This window comes from Typopeltis vanoorti, chromosome 14 (assembly GCF_054136105.1).
Source record: "Typopeltis vanoorti isolate ZY-2024b chromosome 14, IOZ_Tvanoo_1.0, whole genome shotgun sequence".
Classification (NCBI taxonomy): Eukaryota; Metazoa; Arthropoda; class Arachnida; order Uropygi; family Thelyphonidae; genus Typopeltis; species Typopeltis vanoorti.
The window spans coordinates 15,544,724-15,569,800 of record NC_143562.1 but is presented as its reverse complement, the minus strand read 5'-3'; the positions used below and the strand labels follow the sequence as shown (position 1 = coordinate 15,569,800).

At 36.5% G+C, this 25,077-nt stretch overlaps 1 protein-coding gene across 2 annotated transcripts in view; it reads left to right on the top strand.

The window, feature by feature from the left end:
• Positions 1–10,629: 10,629 nt before the first annotated feature.
• Positions 10,630–25,077, top strand: part of Pfdn1 (prefoldin subunit 1) — a 51,866-nt gene continuing 37,418 nt past the window's right edge. The window contains exons 1-2 of one of the 2 annotated variants that reach the window (XM_090404125.1): positions 10,630–10,782; positions 23,485–23,651. In XM_090404125.1, coding sequence (XP_090260251.1) covers positions 10,744–10,782; positions 23,485–23,651 — 206 coding nt within the window. In that variant the 5' untranslated portion in view covers positions 10,630–10,743. Of the gene's footprint in view, positions 10,783–10,886; positions 11,007–23,484; positions 23,652–25,077 lie in introns of those variants that run through there. The other variant, XM_090404126.1, reaches the window with a different exon arrangement.

The following is a 25,077-nucleotide window of genomic DNA, read 5'->3' as shown; positions in this document are numbered from 1 at the left end:
CACTCAAGATTTAATCTTGGGGGAGGCGGGACCGAGTTGAGTAGACGATTTTCGAATACACACTACGCATTGCATACGACCTATGACTGAGCATCTGCAGTGATCGCCAATGCATGATAAGTAGTATAGAAATAGAAGACGCAACATAAATAAAAAAGGAACTTATGAATTTTATTTAGGTCAGTGTAGTGTTAAATCTTGAATGAAGAGATTTCGCTGAAATATCTCATTCGGGATTCAACAAGCATAAAATCACTGAGAGAAATACTTGTATATAAGTAGAGATGTTGATTGCTTGAAAAATTTTTTAAATAAACGCTTTTAATATTGGACTGTTCTCTGTAAGATAATATTACCTGTTCTTGTAAAATTAAATGGAAGAAAAATTGATGAGACTTATGTTAATATGTAAAAGTGAGTTCAAAGTTTGCAAACGAGACATTCGGATTAGTAACATGCCCTACGAAAGTCACGTACGCACGGAGAAAGTTGAACACAGGAGTTTCCCTGGAGAGACGAGGACAAGGACCGGAACCGCGTGCAAAGGATTAGTGCCGAGCGGAAAGGTATTACGCTACAGGAGCGCCATTCAAGGGATGATATATAAAAAGCTTGACACCGCTAGCTTGCTCTCTCTCGTAGACTCTTAATCTCAGCGTTCTTCATTTGGTTGCTTCTCTCTCAACTTTCGCGCAGGTCTCTCGAGGGGCCCAGCTCGAGTCATTCCATGAGAAGAATACGTGAGAGCGGTCAACAGAGCGATGTCTAGATGCAGTTACGAAGCCGAGTAGCCAACAGAATGATGTCTAGATGCAGTTACGTAGCCGACTAGCGAGCGAAGTGCGGGCATTTCGTCAGTAAAGCAAAGAAATCAACGCAAGCTGACCGTCATGCTAGACCACGTGGACCAACTTAAGCAGAGCTGTTCTCATCTACATCGGAGAGGATAATTCGTGATTGTGAGTTCCAGGTTGGCCCATCGGAAAGACAACTGTGAGGAAGAAGAAGGAATGAGCTGTGGAAAGAATTGTAAGGATCGAGAGACAGACCCGACGAGGACCGAAGGTCCCGGTAACGTACAAATCTTTTAGTTTCCTTTGTGTGTGTAAAAGAACTTTGTGTGTAATAATGTGCAAGAAATATTAGTGGGACCTATATAAGATATGAAACAGGACTTTAGGTCTTAGCCTGATAGCAGAATGTTTTATCTCTGAGAGTGAATTCTGATATAGTGTGGTGATAATTTGTATATAGTATGTTATAGTTCATTAAAGCTTGAAGTTGATAAGTTAAACACTGAAAGGAATTGTAGATCCGATTGTTAGAAATCAGTGAATTAATTCATAATTAACATTGTCTCGTAGTAGAATTCAACTAGGAATACTGAAGTATTATCTAGTTAAGTCTGTTATCTTAGGAGAAAGTTTTACTTTAGTCATATGACAAGTCTTGTTAATTTGTATTGTGTTAGTTTGATGAATAAACCCTTTTTTCTTTTACCTAACAAATTGCCTGATGTATGAATCCAATACACCACTCGTCAAGTAGAACCTGAGAGGAATTAATTAATTGGGGAAGACCACGACTTCAATGAGAGTTTAAAAATAATTGATTTAGCTAATTTGGAAACTGTTATTGTATAAATTGTATAACCGTGTGTTACTCCGCGTGTTCACTCCTTGATTGAGAAGCTTTTTCTGAACTAAGGGTTCTGGATGGTGAAACATTAACAAACAAATTTTCCAGAACCCAATGAGGAGTCAGCTCCAGATTTTCAATAAAGGAATTGGCTCTATCCAGGGAAAGTTTCTTTGTTTATCTAATTCGCACATGTGAGCATTCTAAGTGACGGCCACAGAATTGATAAGTAGTTTGAGTATCAATAGGGCATATAAAGGGTAACCAGAGAGTAATGTCCCCTAATTAAATAATAAATCATAAATCATAATAAATTAAGAAACAACATTTATAACAATCGGCACAGCCGACGACAGGATTTGATTTACTCAATTAATTCAAAAGGATTAATGAGTGTGAGTAGATTTTGGATTCAAATCAGGAAGTTAAGGTACAGACAAATTTCATAGTAAATTTAGCGTTTAAGAGGAATTAAATATATTGTAAACTTAGATACAAGTATGATTAAGCCAACAAGTTCTGGGATGGATGATTCAGAATTTTTTAAGAGCATTAATCTGTAGCAGGTATTACCGCAATTTTCTGGGGAGGAGCCTGACTACGTTTTAGCATTTTTTAGCTACGTCGAAGAATTAAGAAAAACTGGCGGGTGGACGGATTTTCAGCTCCTCTTACTAATGAGCAGTAAGTTTGTAGGGAAGGTGAAGAATTTTCTCTATTCATTGCCTATCCTAAAGGAAACCATGCATTATTCCAAATTCAAGGACGTCCTTATTTTCGAGTTCTCCCGTGAGAAAGGGCCTTTTCAAACCCTGAGGAAGCTGTATGGGTACATAGAAGGTGCTGGGAAAAATGTGACCAGTTACTTAAATAGATTGCTGTCTATCATCCGATCTATGAGAGCATCAACGGAGGAAAAGACTCACCTTGAGTGGATAGCCTTGCAGCAAATTAGATCGGATCTATGCAGTAAGTTACGACAGGTAATTTACAAGAAAAATGCGAAAAGTTTGGATGGATGTTACAAATTGGCTAGAGAGAGAGAAAGAGTGTTGGAGGAGATGGCACATGCCTCTTCTCTAAGGCTATTACTACTGGAGGAGCCCGATGCGCAGATTCCCCTCCACTTAAGATCTGAAAGAAAGTCTGATTCTGATAAAGGCTCAGATCATCTGAGATCACTCAAACACCGGCATTTCTCTGTGAAACGGAATACAGAGGCAATAGATCATCATGAAAGCAAGAGGGAGAGAGAGGTCTACCCCTCGTTAGACAGAGAACGAAGAACAGGACCATGACCTATTGATCTTACTAATCAAAGTGAGAGAACAAGACGTTTCGTAGATGGTGTTTATCGGTGCGAGGAACATAAGAAGAAACTGGATTCAGGTGGGAGAAAAGGGAAAAATTTGTTGCATGCTCTAGTGAGTCTGTTGGCAGGAACGATTCACATGAAATCAACACTTACAGAATGCAGAGTGTAGTGGTAGCAGAGGTACAGGGAAGAATACCACTGTCCTTAATTGAAAGTTTTGTTGAAGAGATCCCATGTAATTTTCTGTTCGACACTGGGGCCCATGTATCTGTAATTCCCATGTCACTAGTCAGGGAATTCAATGCTTTGGCTCTCGATAGCTTCATTGAATTGCAGAAGCCTGTTAAAATCATGGGAATTGCCAAGGTTGAGCAATTCCCATAATTACATTAACCTAACATTAACCTCAATAACGAAGGTTAATGTAAGAATTTCAATACCCTGTTTCCTACTGAATCTCTCGCATGAAATGCTGGTCCTCCCTGAGCTGGCAGATACGAGCAATCAGGTCATATTAGGCCTTGACTTCTTAGAGAAACACCAATTTATGTGTGACTTTTCTAGTGAGACACTTTCTCTTTGTGGAAGGAAATTCCGACCAAGGTTTAAGGCAGGAAATGAAAGGGAAGTGAATGAATCTATGGAGATTGAATTAAAAGATTCAGAAGGAGATTCAAATGAATGAAGAAGGAAATTGCTGCACAATGCCATCGATTTGACAAGTGCGGAGCAGGAAAGGACAGCTATCAAGAAATTCTTCCAGCTGGTGTTCCATCGCTACCCCAATATATTCACAGAAGAGATTGGCTCCTAATCCTGCAGTAATAAGGTTGAACATGCTGTCCAGATCACTTCGGATTTTCCTGTGTACATCAAGCAGTATCAAACCCCCCCCCCTCAAGCACATGGATAAACTGCAGAAGTTGTTGCAAGAATACTGAAAGGCGGGCATCATCGAAAGATCTAATTCCCATTGGAACAGTCCTTTCATCCTCGTAGAGAAGCCGAATGGTAGCTTGAGGTTTGTTTTGGGATTGCGAGAGGTGAACCCATTAAACCCATTGATTTCCTTGTGTGTAAAATCGAAGACTTGTTGATTGGTCTCGAGGGAGCAAAATACTTTTCTAAATTAGATCTGAACTCTGGCTACTTTCAGATTCTCCTTAGGAAGGAGGACAAGAAGTATTTTGCTTTCACCACGAGATGGCAAAAGTATAAACCTTGCTGACTTCCCCAGGGAGCCAGAAATTCAGCCATGAACTTCCAGTGTCTAATGAATTCTGTCCTTTCTGACATGTTGGGGAAGTTGGTCATATGTTTCCAGGACGATCTGCTAGTCTACTCGTGTAACTTAAAGGAACACAGGGAAATCTTGTTTGGAGTTGCGGATAGATTGAGCGGAGCCCGCCTTTCTCTGAAATGCTCAAAGTGTCACTTCTTCCTAAGGAGGTGGAGTACCTAGGACACATGGTGAGTGAGGCTGGAATAGTTCCTACCAAGAACAATGTAACTGCTATATTGAAGGCCAGAATCCCCACAACTGTGAGACAAGTTCGGAGATACTTAGGTATGGTTAACTTCTACCGAAAGTTCATTCCTGAGTGTTCTAAATTGATGGAACCCATACTGAGGCTGACAAAGAAAGGGGTGAAATTCACTTGTGGGAGGAACAACAGTGTGCCTGCCAATCCCTAAACTTGGCTTTGACTAAATCACCTTTTCTCACTTATCCAAGGCTTGGACAAACCTTTTTCCCCTCGGCTGATGCCTCCAATGACACAATTACCTCAGTAGTAGAACAAAAGGAAGGGGAGGATTTTAGACCCATTGCTTTCGTTAGCAGAAAATTGTCCTCCTCTGAAAGGAACTACTCCGTAATAGAAAAGGAAGCACTAGCCATTGTCTACGCCCTTAGGAAGTTCAGGTACATATTGTTGGGGCAACAGATCATCCTGCAATCAGACCACAAGCCTCTGTCGTTCATCTCATCCATGAAAGATAAAAATCAGAGGATTATAAGTAAGGGACAGGTATGTATGGAAGGGCATGAAAGAGGATGTTTAATAATATGTATCCTCCTGCCACTGATGTCAGAAAAAGTCAAATATCGTAGGAAAGGCCCCTCTACAGCCTTTCCCAATCCCCACGCGTCCCTTTCAGGCTGTGGCTATGGATACTATAGGCCGACTTCCCACCACCTTGAAGGGCAACAAATACATACTAGTGATGACAGACATGTTCTCAAGATTTCCAGAAGCCACAGCCATAAAAGATCAAACAGAAAGAACTTTGGCAGGCAAACTGTTTAAACTCATTATTTCCAGATATGGAACGCCCCAAACTATCCTCTCGGACCAAGGCTCTAACTTCACTACTGAAGTTATGCCACAGCTTTTTAAATTATTAAAGATAAAAAAAAATGTTTACCACTCGCTATCATCCCCATGGAAACGAAATGTGCGAGAGGATGAATAGAACATCGAAACATACTCTCTCCAAGATGGCCGATAGTCATATGTCAAACTGAGATGCCTATTTGCCACACACCGTTTTTGCCTGTAGAACTGCACTTCATGCTGCCATTAAGGAAGCCCCTGCTGTCATAATTAATGGGTTTGAGCCTCTATTTCCAAATGAATTTAGAAGTTCAGTAGTCAGTACTGGGTTTCCAGATATCGATGACTACCTAAACAATATAATCCAGGAGAATAAGGTGGCACATGAAAGGGTGACTGAATCAAGTAACACTTGTTCACAACGAGCAAGAACATATGCTAATAAGCTGAGAAAATACAAGGACCTGAAACCAGGAAACCTTGTCCTCCTGGAACAAAACGCCACCATTAAGAGAGGAGGGAAATTAGGAAGGAGTGCTGCTGGACCATATGAGATCCTGGAAAAATAAAAGAAGGGACAAGTCGAGGAAAGACATCAATTGTGCACTCGGACAGGTTAAAGTTATACAAAAGCAGGTAAGAGAAATTAGTATATCTAGGTGACTTGTTGAAAAGCGTGTGGGGAAGAGGAGGGAATTCTAGAATAGTGAATAATTACCGGAAGAATAAGGACGGGATGAAGTCTACAGCCTACAGCCGGAGGAGAGGTAATAGCCAAGAGGGAGAAGGACATCCTACCTCAGATGAGCAATTCCCTTGCTATAACAGATCACTCTGGCACAGATTATAAAGATGAGAGCACTCCGAATAGTGAGAAAGGAGAAAGATGCGTGACCAGTGATAGAACTGCTGAATTGGCCCAGACAAGATATAATTTGAGACCCAGACGAAGTGGACGAGTCCTGTCCAGAAATTGTGAGGATTAATGTGAAGAAAAATTTTTGGAAAAAATTTTTAAATGAAAGGGGAACCTTTGTTAAATCCTGAATGAAGAGATTTCGTTGTGAAATATTTCATTCGAGATTTAACAAGCATCAAATCACTGAGAGAAATACTTGTATATAAGTAGAGATGTTAATTGCTTGAAAAATATTTAAATAAACGCTTTTAATATTTGGATGTTCTATGTGAGATAATATTACCTGTTCTTGTAAATTTAACAATGGAAAAAAATTGATAGAATTCTGTTAGTATGTAAAAGTGAGTTCAAAGTTCGCAAACGAGACATTCGGATTAATAACATGCCCCACGGCAGTCACGTACGCACCGAGAAAGTTGCGCGCAAAAGCTTCCAAGGACCAGAACCGCGTGAAAAGGAGTAGTGCCGAGCGGAAAGGTATGATGCTATAGGAGCACACTTCAAGGTATGATAAAAAAAAAGCTTGACACCGCTAGCTTGCTCTCTCTCGTAGACTCTTACTCTCACCATTCTTCATTTGGTTGCTTCTCTCTCAACTTTGGCGCAGGTCACTTGAGGGGCCCAGCTCGAGTCATTCCCTGAGAAGAATATGTGAGAGCCGTCAACAGAATGATGTCTAAATGCAGTTACGCAGCCAAGTAGCGAGCCAAGTGCGGGCATTTCGTTAGTAAAGCAAAGAAATCAACGCAAGTTGACCATCATGCTAGACCACGTGAACCAACTTAAGCAGAGCTGTTCTCAACAACATCGGAGAGGATAATTCATGATTGTGAATTCCAGGCTGGCTCATCGGAAAGACAACTGTGAGGAAGAAGAAGGAATGAGCTGTGGAAAGAATTGTAAGGATCGAGAGATAGATCCGACGAAGTCCGAAGGTCTTCGGACTTCGTTGGATCTATAGTGTGGTGATAATTTGTATATAGTATGTTATAGTTCATTAAAGCTTGAAGTTTGATAAGTTAAACACTGAAAGGAATTGTAGATCCGATTGTTAGAAATCAGTGAATTCATTCCTAATTAATATTGTCTCGAGGTAGAATTCAACTGGGAATAACGAAGTATTGTCTAGTTAAGTCTGTTATTTTAGGAGAAAGTTTTACTTTAGTCATATGATAAGTCTTGTAAATTTGTATTGTGTTAGTTTGATGAACAAACCCTTTTTCTTTTACCTAACAAATTGCCTGATTTATGAATCCAATGCACCACTCGTCAAGTAGAACCTGAGAGGAATTAATTAATTGGGGAAGACCACGACTTTAATGAGAGTTTAAAAATAAGTGATTTAGCTAATTTGGAAACTGTTATTGTATAAATTGTATAACCGTGTGTTACTCTGAGTGTTCACTCCTTGATTAAGAAGCTTTCTCTGAACTATGGGTTATGGATGGTGAAGCATTAACAAACAAATTTTCCAGAACCCAATGAGGAGTCAGCTGCAGATTTTCAATAAAGGAATTGGCTCTATCCAGGGGTAGTTTCTTTGTTTATCGAATTCGCAAACGTGAACTATCTAAGTGACGGCCACAAAATTGATAAGTAGTTTGAGTATCAATAGGGCATATAAAGGGTAACCAGAGAGTAATGTACCCTAATTAAATAATAAATCATAAATCATAATAAATTATGGAAACAACATTTATAACAGTAGCTCAGTGGGAGTGACGCCTGCGTTCCCTGTGCTTGGTAGCTCGAAGTTTGACTTAAGTTCAAGTCTAGTTACCAACTGATGGAACTTTTTTAAGCCTTTCTTTGACCGGTTCCTGAGTTACCCGATCTCTGGCACTGGCAAGAGGGTATTTCCTCCGAGAGACTCGGGTTTTCATCCCGTAAACTCAAGAAAATCGACCGTAGTACCCACATTATTTCAGTCAGTGATATATCTTATTAGGGTTAGGTACCAAGAGATGGCAGCACTTGATTGCCAGCCTCTTCATCGGTGACATCAATAATTGGTGATAGACATGTGCCAGCAATCTCTGATGATTGGCTACTGGTGGAGATTGAACTGCTCACTCAGTCTCCAAAAGCTGGATAGGTATAAAGGCCTCACATACTCCTTATAAGGGAATAAAAGGCATTAGCTGATTTATTTTATTTATAAATATTTTTGGAAAATTTTCTGGTGTTTGTTTCCTTTTTTTGCGGGGGTACAGGGCCCCTTGTCCCCCTCCCTGGGTGCGTCACTCTAAGCGGCACTCGATGAACAGACGGGCAAACAATTACTGCCATTTATTGTGGTATCTTCTCCTAAAAGGATATGTTACTGTCTGAAATGACTTGGGTCCTACGGTCGATTTTCTTGAGTTTACAAGGTGAAAAACCAGCTTGCCAGTGCCAGAGATGTACTAACTGGGGAAGAAAGACTTACAAGAAGTTCCTTCAGTCGTCTACTAGACTTGTACTTATGGACTTGTACTTATTGCGGATATATATGTATATCCGCAATATATGCGGATACACAGTGCGGATATATATGTAGTGTAAAAAATTATTTTTGATTCCAGTCAATTAAGAATATATTTATTACTTCTTTTATTGAGTATTTTTCTTATTGAGTATTTGAGTATTGAGCATTGAGATGCCTACCTAATAGCGTGTCTCTCCCTCTCTAGCGCGAATAACAATTTATACTCTCCAAGGCATTGACTCCACCAGATGTCAGAGGGTTGCTAGCAGTGTAATTCCACCCATGCCTGTTGCTGAATTGTTCTCAATTGCAACTTAGACGTCCTTCAGAGTTTTGATTGGATTTTATTTTGGGGACCTTGAAGCCACTGGATGGTCCCAAACTCAGATGATTGTGGCTCAATCCGTGCCTGGGTGGTTGCTGACGAGGGGGTGGGTGGCAGCGGACTGTCTTGCTGAAACCGACCATCAGCTGCAGAATTCAAGAAGGCCATAAAAGTGTGTAGGTGAGCAGCTAGCCATTCTGATAAATTGCAGTATTTAAGGACCTTTCCAGACATACTGAGGAACCTAATGTGTTATATGAGAAGGCTCCATAAACCATTACAGAGCTATTCCCTCCCTGAACAGAACCGACCGGGCATGATGGAGCCATGTCCTAATGCTTTCGACGTCATATCCTCACCCTCCGATCAGCTTGGTATAACAGATAATGGGATTCATCAGACCACACAAATTAGGTTCACTCTGCAGAAGTTCATGAACATTTATTGAATTTTAAATGTTCATGATGTAACTAGGAGAGACAACGGCTATCACTTTAGAATGTTTTTGGTGATGAAGAAGTACTCTCACAGGATATAATAATAATAATAATAATAATAATATTATTATTATTATTATTATTTGACACCTTTAGGGAGTCCAAAGACTCATCGAGGGAGAGTGTGCCAACAGCATCGAACGATTGAACCCCTTCCAACTACTAACCGCGCTCAAACTTACTTAACTGAGCCATTAATAGCAGAGGCTCTACCAATCGACCAAGAAGAGAAGTTAATACAAATATAGGCTCAAAATGAGCCTTCTACCAATGTATGCAAATTAAATTTACTTGGAACCTGATGACAGGGTGAAATGCAACTTTTTGGAGGTTCACCTTTTTAATAGTGCAAAAACAGTTTCATTACAGTTAGCATTATTGTCAAAGTCATATCCCCATATGCCAATTACGGAATATTTTAGGTCTCAGTTTATTATTATCTCGTTAGTCGAGAGGAGAGTATTGTATTCCACCCAAGAGAAGGTTGGTTTTGACTATTTTTGGACATAAATCATCAGTGGCTGTGTCATGGTGATTAATTAACTAGTTTTTTTTTGTTCCTTGTGAAAACTTATAGTTTCTTTTTGTTGAATGCTGTGATTATCCTCAGTTGCTTTTAATTGGTTAGTTAAAGTTTATTAACGAGGGTAGGAACCCCTTTTGAAGAGTGTTGTGAAACACTTTTCTTTATTGCTGAACTATAATGAACAGGAATAACTTGTCTACTTAAAAAAAAATATAATGGTCGCGAGAACCAATTGATACGAGATAGGTGATTTTCGAGTTGATACCAAAAAGAATCGAGTTAAAAAATTACTATGAGGTCAGTGAATTGCGAAAGGGAACATATAGAAAGGGAACATATAGTACAGTAAGTTCCTCCCGCCTTGGAACTGTGTCTTTTAAATACACAATATACTGCATGTGTCGAAATAGTGACTGACTCCAAAAGTTAAATAAGACTGTACAGCTTCGTCTACTCCCTATAAGGAAATTAAAGCAGTCAGCGGATGTTTGGCGAAGTCGTGAAAGCTAATAGACTTGCTCTAAGGAACTTTTATTTCTCGGTAGAAATTTTCTGCCGAGAAATAAACCAATACTTTCTACTAGAAAGTATTGGTGAGAAATATGGTTATTAATGTTCTCGACAAAATAGGTTATATATTCTTAACCTATAAGAATTTTTGTTCGTTCTGAACTATATCAGGTGGCGTCCTGCGGATCCGATGTACTGCTACCTCACAAAATGGCAGCGAGTTTGCCGGTTGATATGGAGCTGAAGAAAGTAACGTGCTATGTTTTTCATTATTATTATTATTTTTTTTTTTGGTTGCTTATATTTAATTTAGATAAATTATTTGGTTTTTAAGATGGCGAATTTTAAACATTATTTAGTTTTTCTATTCATCATTCAACTGAAGAAATTTTCAATAAAAACATCTGGAGGAATGTCACTCAATGTTATTCACTTTGTTTTTAGGTTAGCGTTATATTGGTATTTGTTCATCGGTGAGTACTGATTCCCATAAATGACTTGTAATTCACACGCAAAAACGAGAGAGGAAGAAAGATACAGAATTAGTCGTGTTAAAATTTCTTAGCAAGACACTGAATTTGTCATTTATGGACTCGTCACAAAATTATTACTTGAAAATAGAATTGTTGAAGTGACATTTGATGTATACACGCTTTCTTAAAATGCGTTTTGTCGATTATAACAGTAAATTGCGGTAAATAAGAAGCATGTCGCAGGATGAAAATATGTTAACCTTGGAAAATGAAAAGGGATTGATACCTCCAGTGCGAGATAATCATTTTAAAATTTTTTGATATTTCCACAACAACGCGAAAATCTCATGCCAGTACCAAATGCTAGTATTACGAAACAATGCACTCTGTCAACACGTCTGACTTGCAGTCATCAAAAGTTAGCCTAACCTTTACACCCTGGAACAACAAATCATCCACAGCAGTACCACACATGCAGGATGAGGAATACTGATACCAGGAATTACCATTCTGCCCAAACAACTCCGGCCTCCACAAGATGGCTTATTCAAAAACTAAGTTGACCTTTAAAAGTTGGTGAAATCTCATATCACCCCTTCAGATAAGAAAAGCATTTTGTAGTTTTAGAAAATTACAATGTAGGAGGTATGATAATTAAATTAGTTTAATTATTGCTTCCAATATTTTGCCAAAATTAGACTGGTTTCATCAGAGGAACAATACATTGGTACAGATACATGTATGTGCATATAGGCACTAAAGTGGGCAAGATTGAAAAGGAAAAGACCTATAATCCTAAATTGTGTCTCTTAGGTTTGATTGAGCATGTTTGGCCATTGGGTTGATTGTGCATGTCTCCATTGCCTCCTTTGACAGGTGTCCAAGGCATGTTCTGTTAGTCCTGAGTGGCCTACAGGTAGTATTGGGTGTAGTTTTAGTTCTCTGAGATTGAGATGATGGCTGCTCTACCTGTTTGGCCATAATAAGAAAGGTTGTGGCTGCAGGGTATTTGGTAGACCCAAGATAATTGTTAATAATTTCTTGTGTAGTTTGAAGGAGCAAGATTGCATTTTTATGGGATCTTGGCTGACTTTTCAGAGGTGCCACAGATACATGGAATGGTAAGAGATTGCACTTTCAGTTGAACAAAACAAGAATTATTTGACTGAATGCAAATAATATTCTTGTGTACAAACATTTTCACTTCAGAGCAACTCCTTGTTTTTAGGTGTTTTGATCCTCACTGCAATGTATTGAATTGCAGTAGTATGTTGGATATCAGTGCAGATTGAAAACTTTTCTTGTGATATGTCATGTATAAATCCATTATACATGACATATCACAAGAAAAGTTTTCAATCTGCACTGATGATTGTTTCCTAGTGCTCTTAGCATCCTATGAAATGTTGCCAATATTTTTACCTTAGTGTGTCCAGTTGAGTAATTATTTAATAAAAATTAAATGTATCTGCTCTCCAGCCAAAAGGCAGCAGGTTCAAATCCCACCATGGATGTTTGTGATTGTCTATGAAAATAGTAGTGGTGGTGGTTGGCAGTAGATGGCATTGGTGTAGATGATAAAGGTAATTGCATTTGGTGGAGATGGAGAGTTGTAGAGTAGATGCCCTCCCTCGATGAGTCTTTGGACTACCCGGAGGTGTTATGTAATAATAATTATAAATTAGTTTGTTTGGAGAGAAGTTCTTGACCTGAGAGATCATACAAAGCCGATAAATAGGTGCTGCAATTTTTAACTTCATTATAGACTAAATTTTATGTACTACTGGTTATTCTTATGGTTATTTGCAGAAAATATTTAACATAAGGGAGGAAAAATATTTTTGACAAAATGCAAAGGTTTTTGGATTTATTGCCTTCTTGGAATGTGATAAATTTGTAAATATGGAAAGACTAGTGTTTTTCTTTCCTCTCAACAAGGACTAATACAAAGGATTAAACTGCATTTATCTAAATTTGATAATTTATTTCCTAATTTAACAATCATAAAGATTGTTGACTTAGGAAAATTTAAACATCTTTAAATTTTCCTAACATTTTAGTCTCTCTTTTTTTTTTTTTTTTTTTTTGAAAAAATTTCAAATATCTTTGAAATGTTTCTGCTGAAAATGAAAAAGTTTCTGCAGATCATTTTCAGCAGAAACTTTTTTTGGATATCTTTCCTTTCATTTAAAGGAAAGATATCCAATTACTCCTGATAGGTAATCTTTCTTTCATTCTTTATTCCATCCACCTCTGTCCTCTGGAACAGTCTTCCCCCAAGTAGTATTCCCAAATAACTACAATCTACAACTCTTAACCTTATATCTCAGTCCTCATTTGCACCCCATACACTACACTGATATTTTCCATAAGTCTCTTGGGTATAGGATTAATATATATGTATATATATAAATGCTAACTTGTAGAAATAAGGAAGTTATCCTCCCACTTTATAAGGTAGTGATAAGATCTGTATTATTCTGTTCAGATGTGACTACATGGAATCCATGGAGATGAGGAAATAGTCAAAGGTTCAGCACAGGCTAACCAGAATGATATCTGGCTTGACACACTAAGAACAACTTAAATTGCAAGTGCATTACAATATATGCTATCAACCACAGGAGAGTAACTCTATCTATAACCATTAGAATTCAAAGAAATAAATTTAAATAAATTACAATTTTAAGAAACAAAGAAATGAGGAGTGTTACTTAAGATGACTTCCCAAAAATTGGGAAAGTTTAAAGTAGTCATTTTTGTTGAAGTTTGGACTATGAATGTGGACTTCACAACTTTCTTTCTATCTTTCATGAAGAAAATAACTTCTGTGTAAGAGTTTTGTTCCAGTGAATACTGACTGAAGTAGTGTGGAATGTGGCCTTCCAAGTTTGAGAAATAGGTGGAGAGGAGAGAAGAGATGATAGAAATGTACAAGAAAGTAATGATAAATTATAGTGATGAAATGACACTTACGTTAGGGTAAAAGTATTTAATATTTATAAAATTTTTGGCTAGGTTTCCTAGCCATTATCAATACAGTTAAAAAGAGATAAATACAATAAAATAAGAACATCTTAAATTGTGACTTAAATTTATATAATCTTTCAAGAAGAAGACTCTTAAACTTTTGTGTAAGAGTTTTGTTCCAGTGAATTCTGTGCTTAGTGGATAAGGCATGGCTAGCTAGCTAAACCAGACTTGTTAGAATCTTGTTGTAAAATATACTCTTGATGTTCTAGATGAATGTCAGTGGAACAATCCATCTGCCCATAATAACAAAGGCTGCATGAATGATGGATCCTGTAAACTCCAGGATAACAGAGAGGGGTATTTGCCTTTCAAAGAGGCTAGGAAAGAATTTAGTATTCAAACTGGACAGAAAGAAACATAGGTCAGTCTGGTGGAGAATTCTTGCAGTTTTCTCTGATAGTCCTTTAGCATATGGAATTGAAATTCTAGAAACTTCTTCTCAAGGAAGATTAGGATGAGGGCAATAATTATTATTTTATCAGTTATTTTTGTATTATAACCATTAGAAATGAAAGTTCTGATAAATGTCAGTTAATTATTTAAAAGAGAATCAGTGGAACATAGTCTATGTGCATGGTAAACTAAAGTTTTTACAGTGCACATAGGCTATTTTAATCATACCATATTTCTGACAAGGGTGATGTCTGGTTTAATTAGCCATGCTTCCACCAGGCATAGAATTCATTGGAACAAAACTAAAGGTTGTACATAAAAAGTTATTTTCTTCTAGAAAGGTTATATAAAAAGTTGGGAATCCTACATTCATAGTCTGAACCTCAACAAAAACAATTCCTTAAACTTTTCAATTTTGGGAAGTCATCCTTAATAACATTCCTCATTTCTGTTTTTCCTAAAATTTAATTGTTTTAAGATACATTCCATTACCCTATAATTTATTATGTCATCTGCTTAAGTTTTGATATTTAGATCTAGAAGCTAACAAGGGATTCTCAAGTATATATATAGGAGAAATTTTACAGCTTATGACAGATGGAGATGAACTTGGGGTCATCCCTGGAAGCTGAGTAAGGGTGTGGCCAGAAGGAATGCGATATCCGGATTCTTTTCATGGTGTGTAGTAAGTGAATGGAACAAGTTGCTATTGGACATTTGTGAAGGCATCTTCTGTGAATGTTTTCATGGGGGCGATAGGTACCAAGGAATTACATCTTCCAAGGCTCTTCCTTGATGAATTCCTGACTTTCTTGAGGTGCCTCTTTATAATAATAGTTTATTGCATTAATGAAGCAGCAGGTCTTATTTTTTAAATTTTCATTAGTAGTTATTTCTAGTTTATGGTAGTTATGGTGACAATCCAAGATCCCAGGAAGGAATTGGCTTCTTAACTGCTCCATAAAATATCAAATACAAGAGATAAAATACATCACAAACAGGATTGCAGAAACTCTACCTAATAAATAGATATAAATAAATAGATATTATAAATTAAGAATTATAGAAGGTTATGCGCCAACCTCAGAGCACAGATGAAAAAATGGATGTATTTTATGAAACACTAGACCAAATACTAGGCAGCAATGATACATTCTTTACAATTTTGATAGGCAGTTTGAGTGGTAAAGTGGGTGCAAGTGATTCACATCTAGCAGCATCCATTTGGAAAATATGAACTTGGCCAGAGGAACAAAAATGGAGAAAGATTGATAAAATTTGCTGAAAGCAGGGGGGGGGGGGAGTTACATAATGAATACTTTTTTTTTTTCAAAAAAAAAAAAAAAAGGCTAGGAATTGGAGATAGCAAAGTTTAAATGGAGAGGTGTTTAATAAATAAATTATATTTAACCAACAGAAAATATATTGTCCAAGACACAGAGGCAATAAATAGTTTCAATACAGGTAGTGACCATAGATTAGTGAGATCAAAAATTCGTGTCACCAGAAGATGGGAAAGACAGAAACTATTAATTTACCAAATCAGTATTATAAAAAAATTTATAATATTGATTTGAATGAAGACTTGGATAAAAACTATTAAATAATAACTGAGATCCTATTAAATAATGTCATAGAGATTGGTGGAATTAACTAAAAGAAGGATGAATGAAAATTTCCTGAAGAAACTTTAAACTTTCTCAGAAAGAAAAGAAAAATGAAAAGAGATCTAGACAAGAGAAGTAGAATATAATTCTCAGAGCTATGAAAAACAAGAAGGAAAAGGATGGTGCAGGAAATAAGAAACTTCTAGAATAAACAAAATCAGAATTACAATAGAAAACCATGAGTCTAAAAGGAGTGAGAAGAGAGTTGTCCATAGGACAAAATAAATTAATAGCCCTTAAAGATGAAAATGGAGTACTAATTAAAGACAAAGAACATATAATAAGAATAATAGAATCCTTCTATGATAAATTATATGATGATTCCTAAGAAATATGCCCAGATGTTTTAAAAGAAAATCAGTATACAGTGGGTAGCGTTGAGCAGTGGCAAGGCACCAGGTGAAGATGAGCTATTGATAGAAGTTATGAAAGTAGGTAGCGAACCAGTCATGATTATGTTAAGTGCAATTTATATATGCTGCTTAAATAGAAGAGAATCCTAAAGAGTTGGAATAATACTATCCTTATAGTTTTTGAAAAGGGAGGCAGAGAAGATATTAAAAAAGATTGCCCTATTACACTATACAAGATTTTTACAAAAAGCCATTAGCAACAGAATACAAAACATATTAGATTTTTGACAACCACCAAACAAACTGGATTCAGAAAGCACTATAATACTATTGATCATATTTATGTAGTAACGCAAATCATTGAAAAGACAAATGAATACCAAAAACCCTTGGGTCTAGCATTTATTGATTTTGAAAAGGCATTTGATTGTATCTCAACATTAGCTATTTTAGAAACCCTAAAAATCATGGAATTGAAGAGACTTATATTGTAATATACTTAGTCATCTATAAAAATTCAAACATTTATAAAATCAGAAAGAAATATGAAATTTCCTATTAAAAAAAGGGAGTTAGACTGGGAAATGTCATTTCACCTAAATTATTTACAGCAATCCTAGAAGAAATTTAAAAAGAAAATTGGACCAGAAAAATAGAGGAATTATAGTAAATAAAGTACATGCTTAAGGGTCAAAGCTGTATAACTGAGAGGAGACCTCCACATAGCCATTAAAGGAATACGGAGAACCGACCAGGGCTGCTGACCTAATGTCCAATCCTCACCTTCTCGTGGTGCATTCAGTATCCAGGTAGATACCCAACAGGGTATCTACCTGGATACTGAATGAACGAAGATGGGCTGCCAATTTGGGATTTAGTTGACCAAATTGTATTCTTATTGGTTAAACCAAAACACAAAATGATAGTATAACATGACAAAATTTTGGAGCGTCGCCCGGTTAAACAAGGCCCCCGTTGTTTTTTTCTTTAAATGGTAGGAATTTGATGATGATGATGATCAAAAAGTACTAAATCATGTATGATTTGCTGATGACATTGTTCAACAGATGATCAATGAATTGAATAGAAAAAGTAAAAAGAAAGGATTAAAAATAAACAAAGAAAAAAATAAAAATAATGTATAATAAATATATCACCAAAAAGCCAGTACACAGTCTGTCTGTATGTTACAACTTAAATGAAGGAAGAAACTCATGTTAGAAGTTTAATGGAGTGAAACATCACTAGGAAAGAATTAAAAATAATATTTAATTCTTAAAATGAAGGTGAGTTATCCGATCTCATATGGAGGTAGCAGGGTTTTTTCTCCCAGAAACTCGGGTTTTTTCATCCCGCATACAGACAAATCGGCCCTTCAGAACACACGCAATTTACAGACAAAAAATACTAGTTGCGGAGGTGGGTGGTAGATGGCGTTGATGGAGATGATTCGTAGTAGAGGTTCGGTGTAGTAGTTGAGACAGTTGTAGGTATCCTCCCACGATGAGTCTTTGGACTCCTTGGAGGTGTCACGAATAATAATAGTAATAAATATTTCATCTCAGTTATAGACACATCAGGGAGTACAATGTGAGACTTGTGATATACACACAAAACAACACAAAGTTGAGTGAAACATGGATGAAAGACTAGAGTCCTAACTAGGTGGGGTGTCCTTTGTGGACACCTGTCAGCAGCCTAGGATGTAAACTGAGATTTTGAAGTATTAGTGTTTTCCATATTTTTGGAAATTTTATGTAACCATATTTATTCAAATTAGGTTGATTTTTAGAGCAGCAGCAGATTCTAAAAATAGTCTCTCTCTCTCTCTCTTTTAAATTGACGGATGGAATTGATACTGTGAGTTGAATCTAAAGCATGGTCTGTAGGCCAAATTGACCATAGTCATGACTTCAGATGCATTTTTCATGTTCTTTCATGTGGATGGTGGCTGATCTTCCTGTCTATCTATAGTGGGCCAACTTGCAGGAACAAGGAAGTCTATATACATCTAGAACCGAGAGAGGAGTAAATTTGGCTTTAGTTCAGCAGATAAGGATAACTAGTTTTAAGTGGGGGCTTGAAATTAATGCAAAGATCGTGTTTCTTCAAGATTCTGACTATTTTTTTCTGATGTGCCTCAGCCATAGGGGATGGTGATAGCATTACTAAAATCTTTTTGAAGAAAAGGTCGTGGATTGGGAGAAGGATTGATGATGATGATGATTATTATTTTGATACTGCAGGAACTGTAGCCATTAGATAAAATAGTGTGGTGTATATGATTGAGTTCATAAACAAAATTTATAAACAGAGAGTACCTCAATGGGGTCCACTGCTCAATTGCCAATTTTTTTGTGGAAGATTTTGAAAACCAATCTCGTGACTCAATCCCTTCTATCTGTTAAGACATGTAGAAGATGTTTTTCTATTTGGTCTCATTAACAAGACACATTAGACTCTTTCCTCTGTCACCTTAATAGTCTTCACCCTAGAATCCAATTTACAATGGAAAAGGAAACTAATAATAGTCTAGCCTTTTTATAGACACCTTTGTCACCCACTTACCTAATGGTAACTTTTCTTTTTCAGTTCAGTATACAGGAAACCTGCTCACACAGGCTGATGCATTCACAGATTTTCCTATCACCCTACTTTTCTCAATGTGGTATCATTCAAAATCTTCCAAAAAAAAAAAAAAAAAAAAAATGGCAGTTGTGGGGGTGATCAGAGATTGGAGACCCTATAGAGGTATCATGTACCTGTTTATAAATTTTATTTATAAACTCAATCATATACACCTTCAGTATCAAATAATAATAATCAGTCCTTCCCCCAATTCATGACCTTTTGTTCAGGAAGCTTTTAGTAATGCTCTCCAATCCCTATTGCCAAGGACATCAGAAAAAATAGCAAATCTTAAAGAAATATAATCTTTGCATTACTTTCATGTCCCCTTAAAACTAGCTGTCCTTATCCACTCCACTAAAAGCAAATTTACTCCTCTCTCAGTTCCAGATGTATGTAGACTTCCTTGTTCTTGCAAGTTGGCCTGCTATGGAACAGGAAGATCAGCTACCATCTGCATGGAAGAACATAAGAAATGCATCTGCAGTGATGATTGTGGTCAGTCGGGCCTTGCAGACCATGCGTTGGGTATGGCTAACAGGATAAGTTGGAAAAAGACTGTTATGCTCCATCTGTTGCTGCTCTTAAAATTCAACCATATTTTGAAAAAAATATGGATGCATAAAATTTCCCAAAATATGGGAGCCACTGATACGTAAAGATCCTATTTACATCCAGGCCACCAACAGGTTTCTGTAGAAGGTGCCCCACCTAGTTAGGATTCTAGTTTTATTGTCCATGTGTTTTACTTAATTTTGCATTGCCTGTATGTGTGAGAGAGATACAAGTCTTATGTTGTACTCCTTGACAATGTCTCTGTAATTGAGATGAAATATTGAAAGAATTAAATATATTAATTTAATTTCACTCCATTATACTTTCTCCATTGTCTCCTAGGATATCACAGTAGAGGCTGTGAAGAGGAAATTATATGTAGAATCAACTTGGTTGGATAGCTTTTGGAAAACACCGTGAAGCACTGAAAGGAAACACCCCAATCTGCTTTAAAAGCAAAATATTGAACAGTTGTATACTTCTGGTCATGACATATGGAAGTGAAATGTGGACTTAGACTAAACAGTTGACCAATAAGTTGAGTATTACTCAGAGGAAAATGGAAAGATCTTTACTTGGTAGATAGAAAGTGCAATACTTGGCAAGATCCAAATGGCAATGGGCAGGTCAATTGCAAGAAGTAACACTGAAAAATCGACAGAGTTAATCTTTGAATGCTATCCCAGAGATGGAAAGAGGGCTACAGGAAAACTAAAGAAATGGTGGATAGATGAGATTAAAGAGACACTGACAAAAAGGCTCAAGATCAGACTAAATGGGAAAGGGGAGAGGGGTTCATCCAGCAGTAGACAGAAAATGCTGAAGAAGCAGCTATTTCAGTATACAGCAGAAAAGATTTCAGAGTTAATACAACTGTAGATATATTCAGAGGATTGAATAAATTAGCAGAATGTTTTAGGGCTGAAAGACAATACATGGTAGATTCTCTTGCATCACATCCTTTTCACTACTTTTATAACTGGAATAAATTTTCTGTTATGACTATGAAATGTCATGTCACAAAAATTAGATGATCATGATGTGTATACTTCAATGGCAGGTGATTGTGTAAATGAGAGCACAATGTACAACCAAGAATAAAACATTTTAACTAGTCTGAATGGTTTTTCTAATAACTGGTTTATTTTTTATATTTATTTAAATGGCCTGGTTTATATTTTATCTAATAACTAAGGTGATAGACAGCTATAGAAAGTTCTCTCTTTTGGTTACAAAGTAAGTAATGCTAAGAAACCACAGTCTTGTTTAATCCTTTATCCAAGTGAAAACAAACTTGTGCATGAAGTATATTCACAACAAGACCACTTGCATATAGAAGCTAATGACTTCACATCCATTGCATTAGTATCCCATAATGCAAGCATACTCTTTTTGGATGTACATATTGCTGTGCATTAAGTGAAGTCACTACCTACTGATGAGACCCCAAAGGTTGAAAAGGTCTCATCAGTGGGAGCAGACCTAGGAAGATACCAAGATTGAATTAATGCAGAGGTCATGCATTTCTCATATAAAAGTAGTAAAAAGGTATATCACCTTATTATTAAAAAAAACTCTGGATCAGAGACAGCTGTAGAAAGTTCCCTTTCTTGTTTACACCATAAATTATACTCTCCAAGAAACCATAATCTTTTTTAATCCTTCATCCTTTAATTTGAACAACCAGTTTGCACATCAAGTATCTTCACAACTAGGCTATTTGTATATGGAGGATGATGACTTCACATCAATTACCTTTATTAGATTTATGATGACACTCGATTAATAACAATTTCGAGAAGTTTAACCTCTATTACACAAGTACTATCAATGGGTGAAAAGTAGAGAAGAAACTTGCTAATGTTAGATTTGAAGACCTGTAGATTGTAATTTTTAAGGAAATACATAGGAAGGGTCAAATGAAAGCATTAAACAGAATGAATGAAGAGGAAGAAAAAATAAATATTCTGTGCATTTGGATTTAAAATGTAAAGGATGGTGACTAGCTGTTGTATCTTAGCAGGTTTAGAGGAGAGGTGGGAAATTACTGATGCCTCTTCTGATGAACATCAACTAAAAATATCTAGAAAATGTAGCAGAAACTGCATATTTGAATGAAAGTGGTTAAATTGCAAAGAGTTATGTTAATTGTGCATGTAGGCTTACGGGCTAGTTATTGGGGTACAACATAAAACTGTATACAAAGGCAATCCTGAAGAAGAAATTATTTGACTTTGTATCTAAAGTCTTAGAAAGTGTGCACTGTATAAGTACTGAGGGGGGGAGGGTGCTTTGGTTGTTGGACATGAGGCTTTAAACTTACTTAACCAGTAGTTTAATTCCATTCCTCTCTGCTGGCTTTAATGGAAATGAAATCTAGCACAGAGGAATGGAATTAAACTACTGGTTAAGTAAGTTTAAAGCCTCATGTCCAACAACCAAAGCCCCCCCCCTCCCCCCCCAGTACTTTTAGAGTGCACACTTTCTAAAACTTTAGATACAAAGTCAAATAATTTCTTCTTCAGGCTTGCCTTTGTGTACAGTTTTATGTTGTACCCTTAATGATGTTTTTATGACAGATGAAATATTGGAAGAATTAAACTGCAGCTGTCATTTAATTTCATTCCCATATTCTGTGCTTCATTTCTATTAAATCTACAACATAATCTGTGTTGATGATTGATAGTTTACTATTTTCTGTACTTAGTCAAGACTTTTGAATGTTGTAGGGATACTATATCTATCCAGAAGATATGAGAATAGTGGCATTCAGTAACTGGACAGATTTATATATGGTTAATAGTTGTTCAGAGGTAAAGAAATGTTGAGCACAGGAGAAAGCCTAGTTACTTGTATATTGAGATGTGTATTATCAATAGATTTGAATTCAAACAGATTTGAAGCTTATGTATCACATGTATCTTTGAAGTTAACAAGATTCTTTTGAATCCTGAGTTTAAGGTTCTAGTTTGTTCATTTGTGGTGCAAGGAGTGTAAATAGAAAAAACAAATACAATGTACCGATACTATGGATTGGATTTGCAGTTGCTGAGTTTGAGAAGAAAGCTGGCAAAAAAAGTTGGCACAGAAGCCTTTGCGCCAACTTTTCCATGGCATTTGTCCAGATGTGGGTGATGCAAGATATCACTTTGACTGGCAGTTGTAGAATCAGTATTGAATAATTTTTAGATAAGAGGCTTCTGGATAGTGCAAAATTTGAATGTTAATGGATTTCTCTGTTACTTTAACAGAGTGGAGCATTAGAAAATAAAGTAATTTGATGAAAAAGATTTGTTGCATTTTCTATTAATAGGTTGAATACAGACTAATTTTTAAGTAGGATAAATATCAGTGGAATTAGAGAAAGCAGTCCTCTCCATTGCAGAAACCTGTAGAGCATTAAGAGAATGCCATCAGGACAAGACCCTGATACTTTGCTCTATAGATTGGAGATTTTTCTCATCTCTTTCTGGCAATGTGACATGAATACTGTGTATTTGGAATAATAATAGTCAATGAAATTTGTTCATCTATGCTGTATCAGGATTGAACCCACAGCCTGTTGGTTGGAAAGCAGGTAAACTACCTGCTTTGCCCAACCAAGCTGGCAAATCTAACCTAGGAAATAAACATAAAATCATTCTCCTTGTCATTTTTATAATACCAGACAACACACGTTAAATATTTCTTGAAATCAGTAGACCATTTTAATAAATCTCACATAATTTTTTAATTTATTAGATAACACAATTAAAAATAGAAACTAGATAAAATATATAGGTACAGCCAGATTATAACATTTTCTAGTATGGAACCAGTATGCCTGCTTATTTTAATTTTTTCCTTTAGGCATTTCAGGAATTACAGGCTAAAATGATAGATACATCAGCCAAGTTGAAGATGGGTGATATTCAAGTAGAAAACCTTAAAAGAAGTATCCAGCATACCCGCCTCACAGAATCTGAAATTTCTGATTTACCTCCCGATATTAGGATGTATCAGGGAGTAGGAAGAATGTAAGTTTGATATAAAATTAATGTCATGCAATCTGAAATTAGCATTTCAAAATAAGCATTAGCAGTATCCTTTATTATAGGACATATTTAAAACTAAATTTTGATGATTAAAAACTGCCACATTGTTACAAAGGAGCAGTGATTTGACACCTTTGATGATAGAGTTTGAAGATTATTATTCATCCACATTTTGTAATTCATTTTGTATATTTTCCTGTTGAGATAAATTGGACTGTGAATGGATGGCAATTTGATGTCCTCTTTCCCTCACACTTACTTCTTTATAGAATACCTCAGCATTGTCGCCTTAGCAATATTTCTCCTGAATCCAAGCTTTCATACAAGCATGTCGACAAGATATTTGGAATGGTTCTTCTTTGTCTGATGTGGAATATTTCATATGCAAGATAAATGCAGATCATCACAGAACTGAGTTCACATTTGAAAAAGAAAAGAAAATCCATTTGGCTTTCTTTGTATTGTATCTGCTGATTGATCAACTGCACGGAGTCTTCTCATCTGTGTATTTCAGCTGGCCTGGTTGGCTGAGTGGTTAGTGTATCCACTCTCCAACCAATAGGTAACAGGTTCAAATTCCACTATGGGCATGGATGTTTGTGATTGTCTTACCTTGTGTACTACTACAACCATTGATATGGCGCAGTATGATCTTTGTTGTCCTTGCGCCATTAAAGCCATATTATTATTATTATTATTATTATTAGCGTATGATGATACAGTGGTAGTGAATGTAATGGAATGTATGGCACCATCTTATGAAACCGACATGAAGCTATTGGTTATAATGTATTTTAGTCTGTCAATTTGCATGTGTTCTTCTGGCTGGTTTGACTGTTCTGAGGGATGAAACACCCAAGTTTCTGGGAGGAAAAAACCCTCTACCTTATGAGACCAGCTAACTCATCTTTGGTCAAAGGAGACCAGGTAAAGGTTCCTCGTGTCATTGGCAGAATCGAACCCAGGTCTTTCTGACTGAAAGGCTTTGCCTATACCGACTGAGCTGACTATAGGGATTTTAGTGATTGAGTTTACCAACTGAACCCATACAGTGACAAGCTGATCCTAGCAATCTTTTGGCTTGTTACTGTATGGGTGAATGTATTGGGCTTGGGAGGGATTGAAGCAACAATCTCTCCTAAGAAATTTCCAAAATTAGGTTTTATGGATCTTTCCAAACTGAACAACTGTAGATCCATTTCCTCTGAAAGATCTACAGTTGATGGAGGATCTACAGATCCTCCATCCTCTGAAAATCGAATATGAAATGCTGTTGAAGAGACTATAGCAGTATATATTTTATTAAAACCATAAATCATCATCATTATCTGAAATTTCAAAAGAAAACTAACATAGGCTGTTCTATCCATAAAACGTAATTGTCATCTCAGTTAACAAAAAAAAAAAA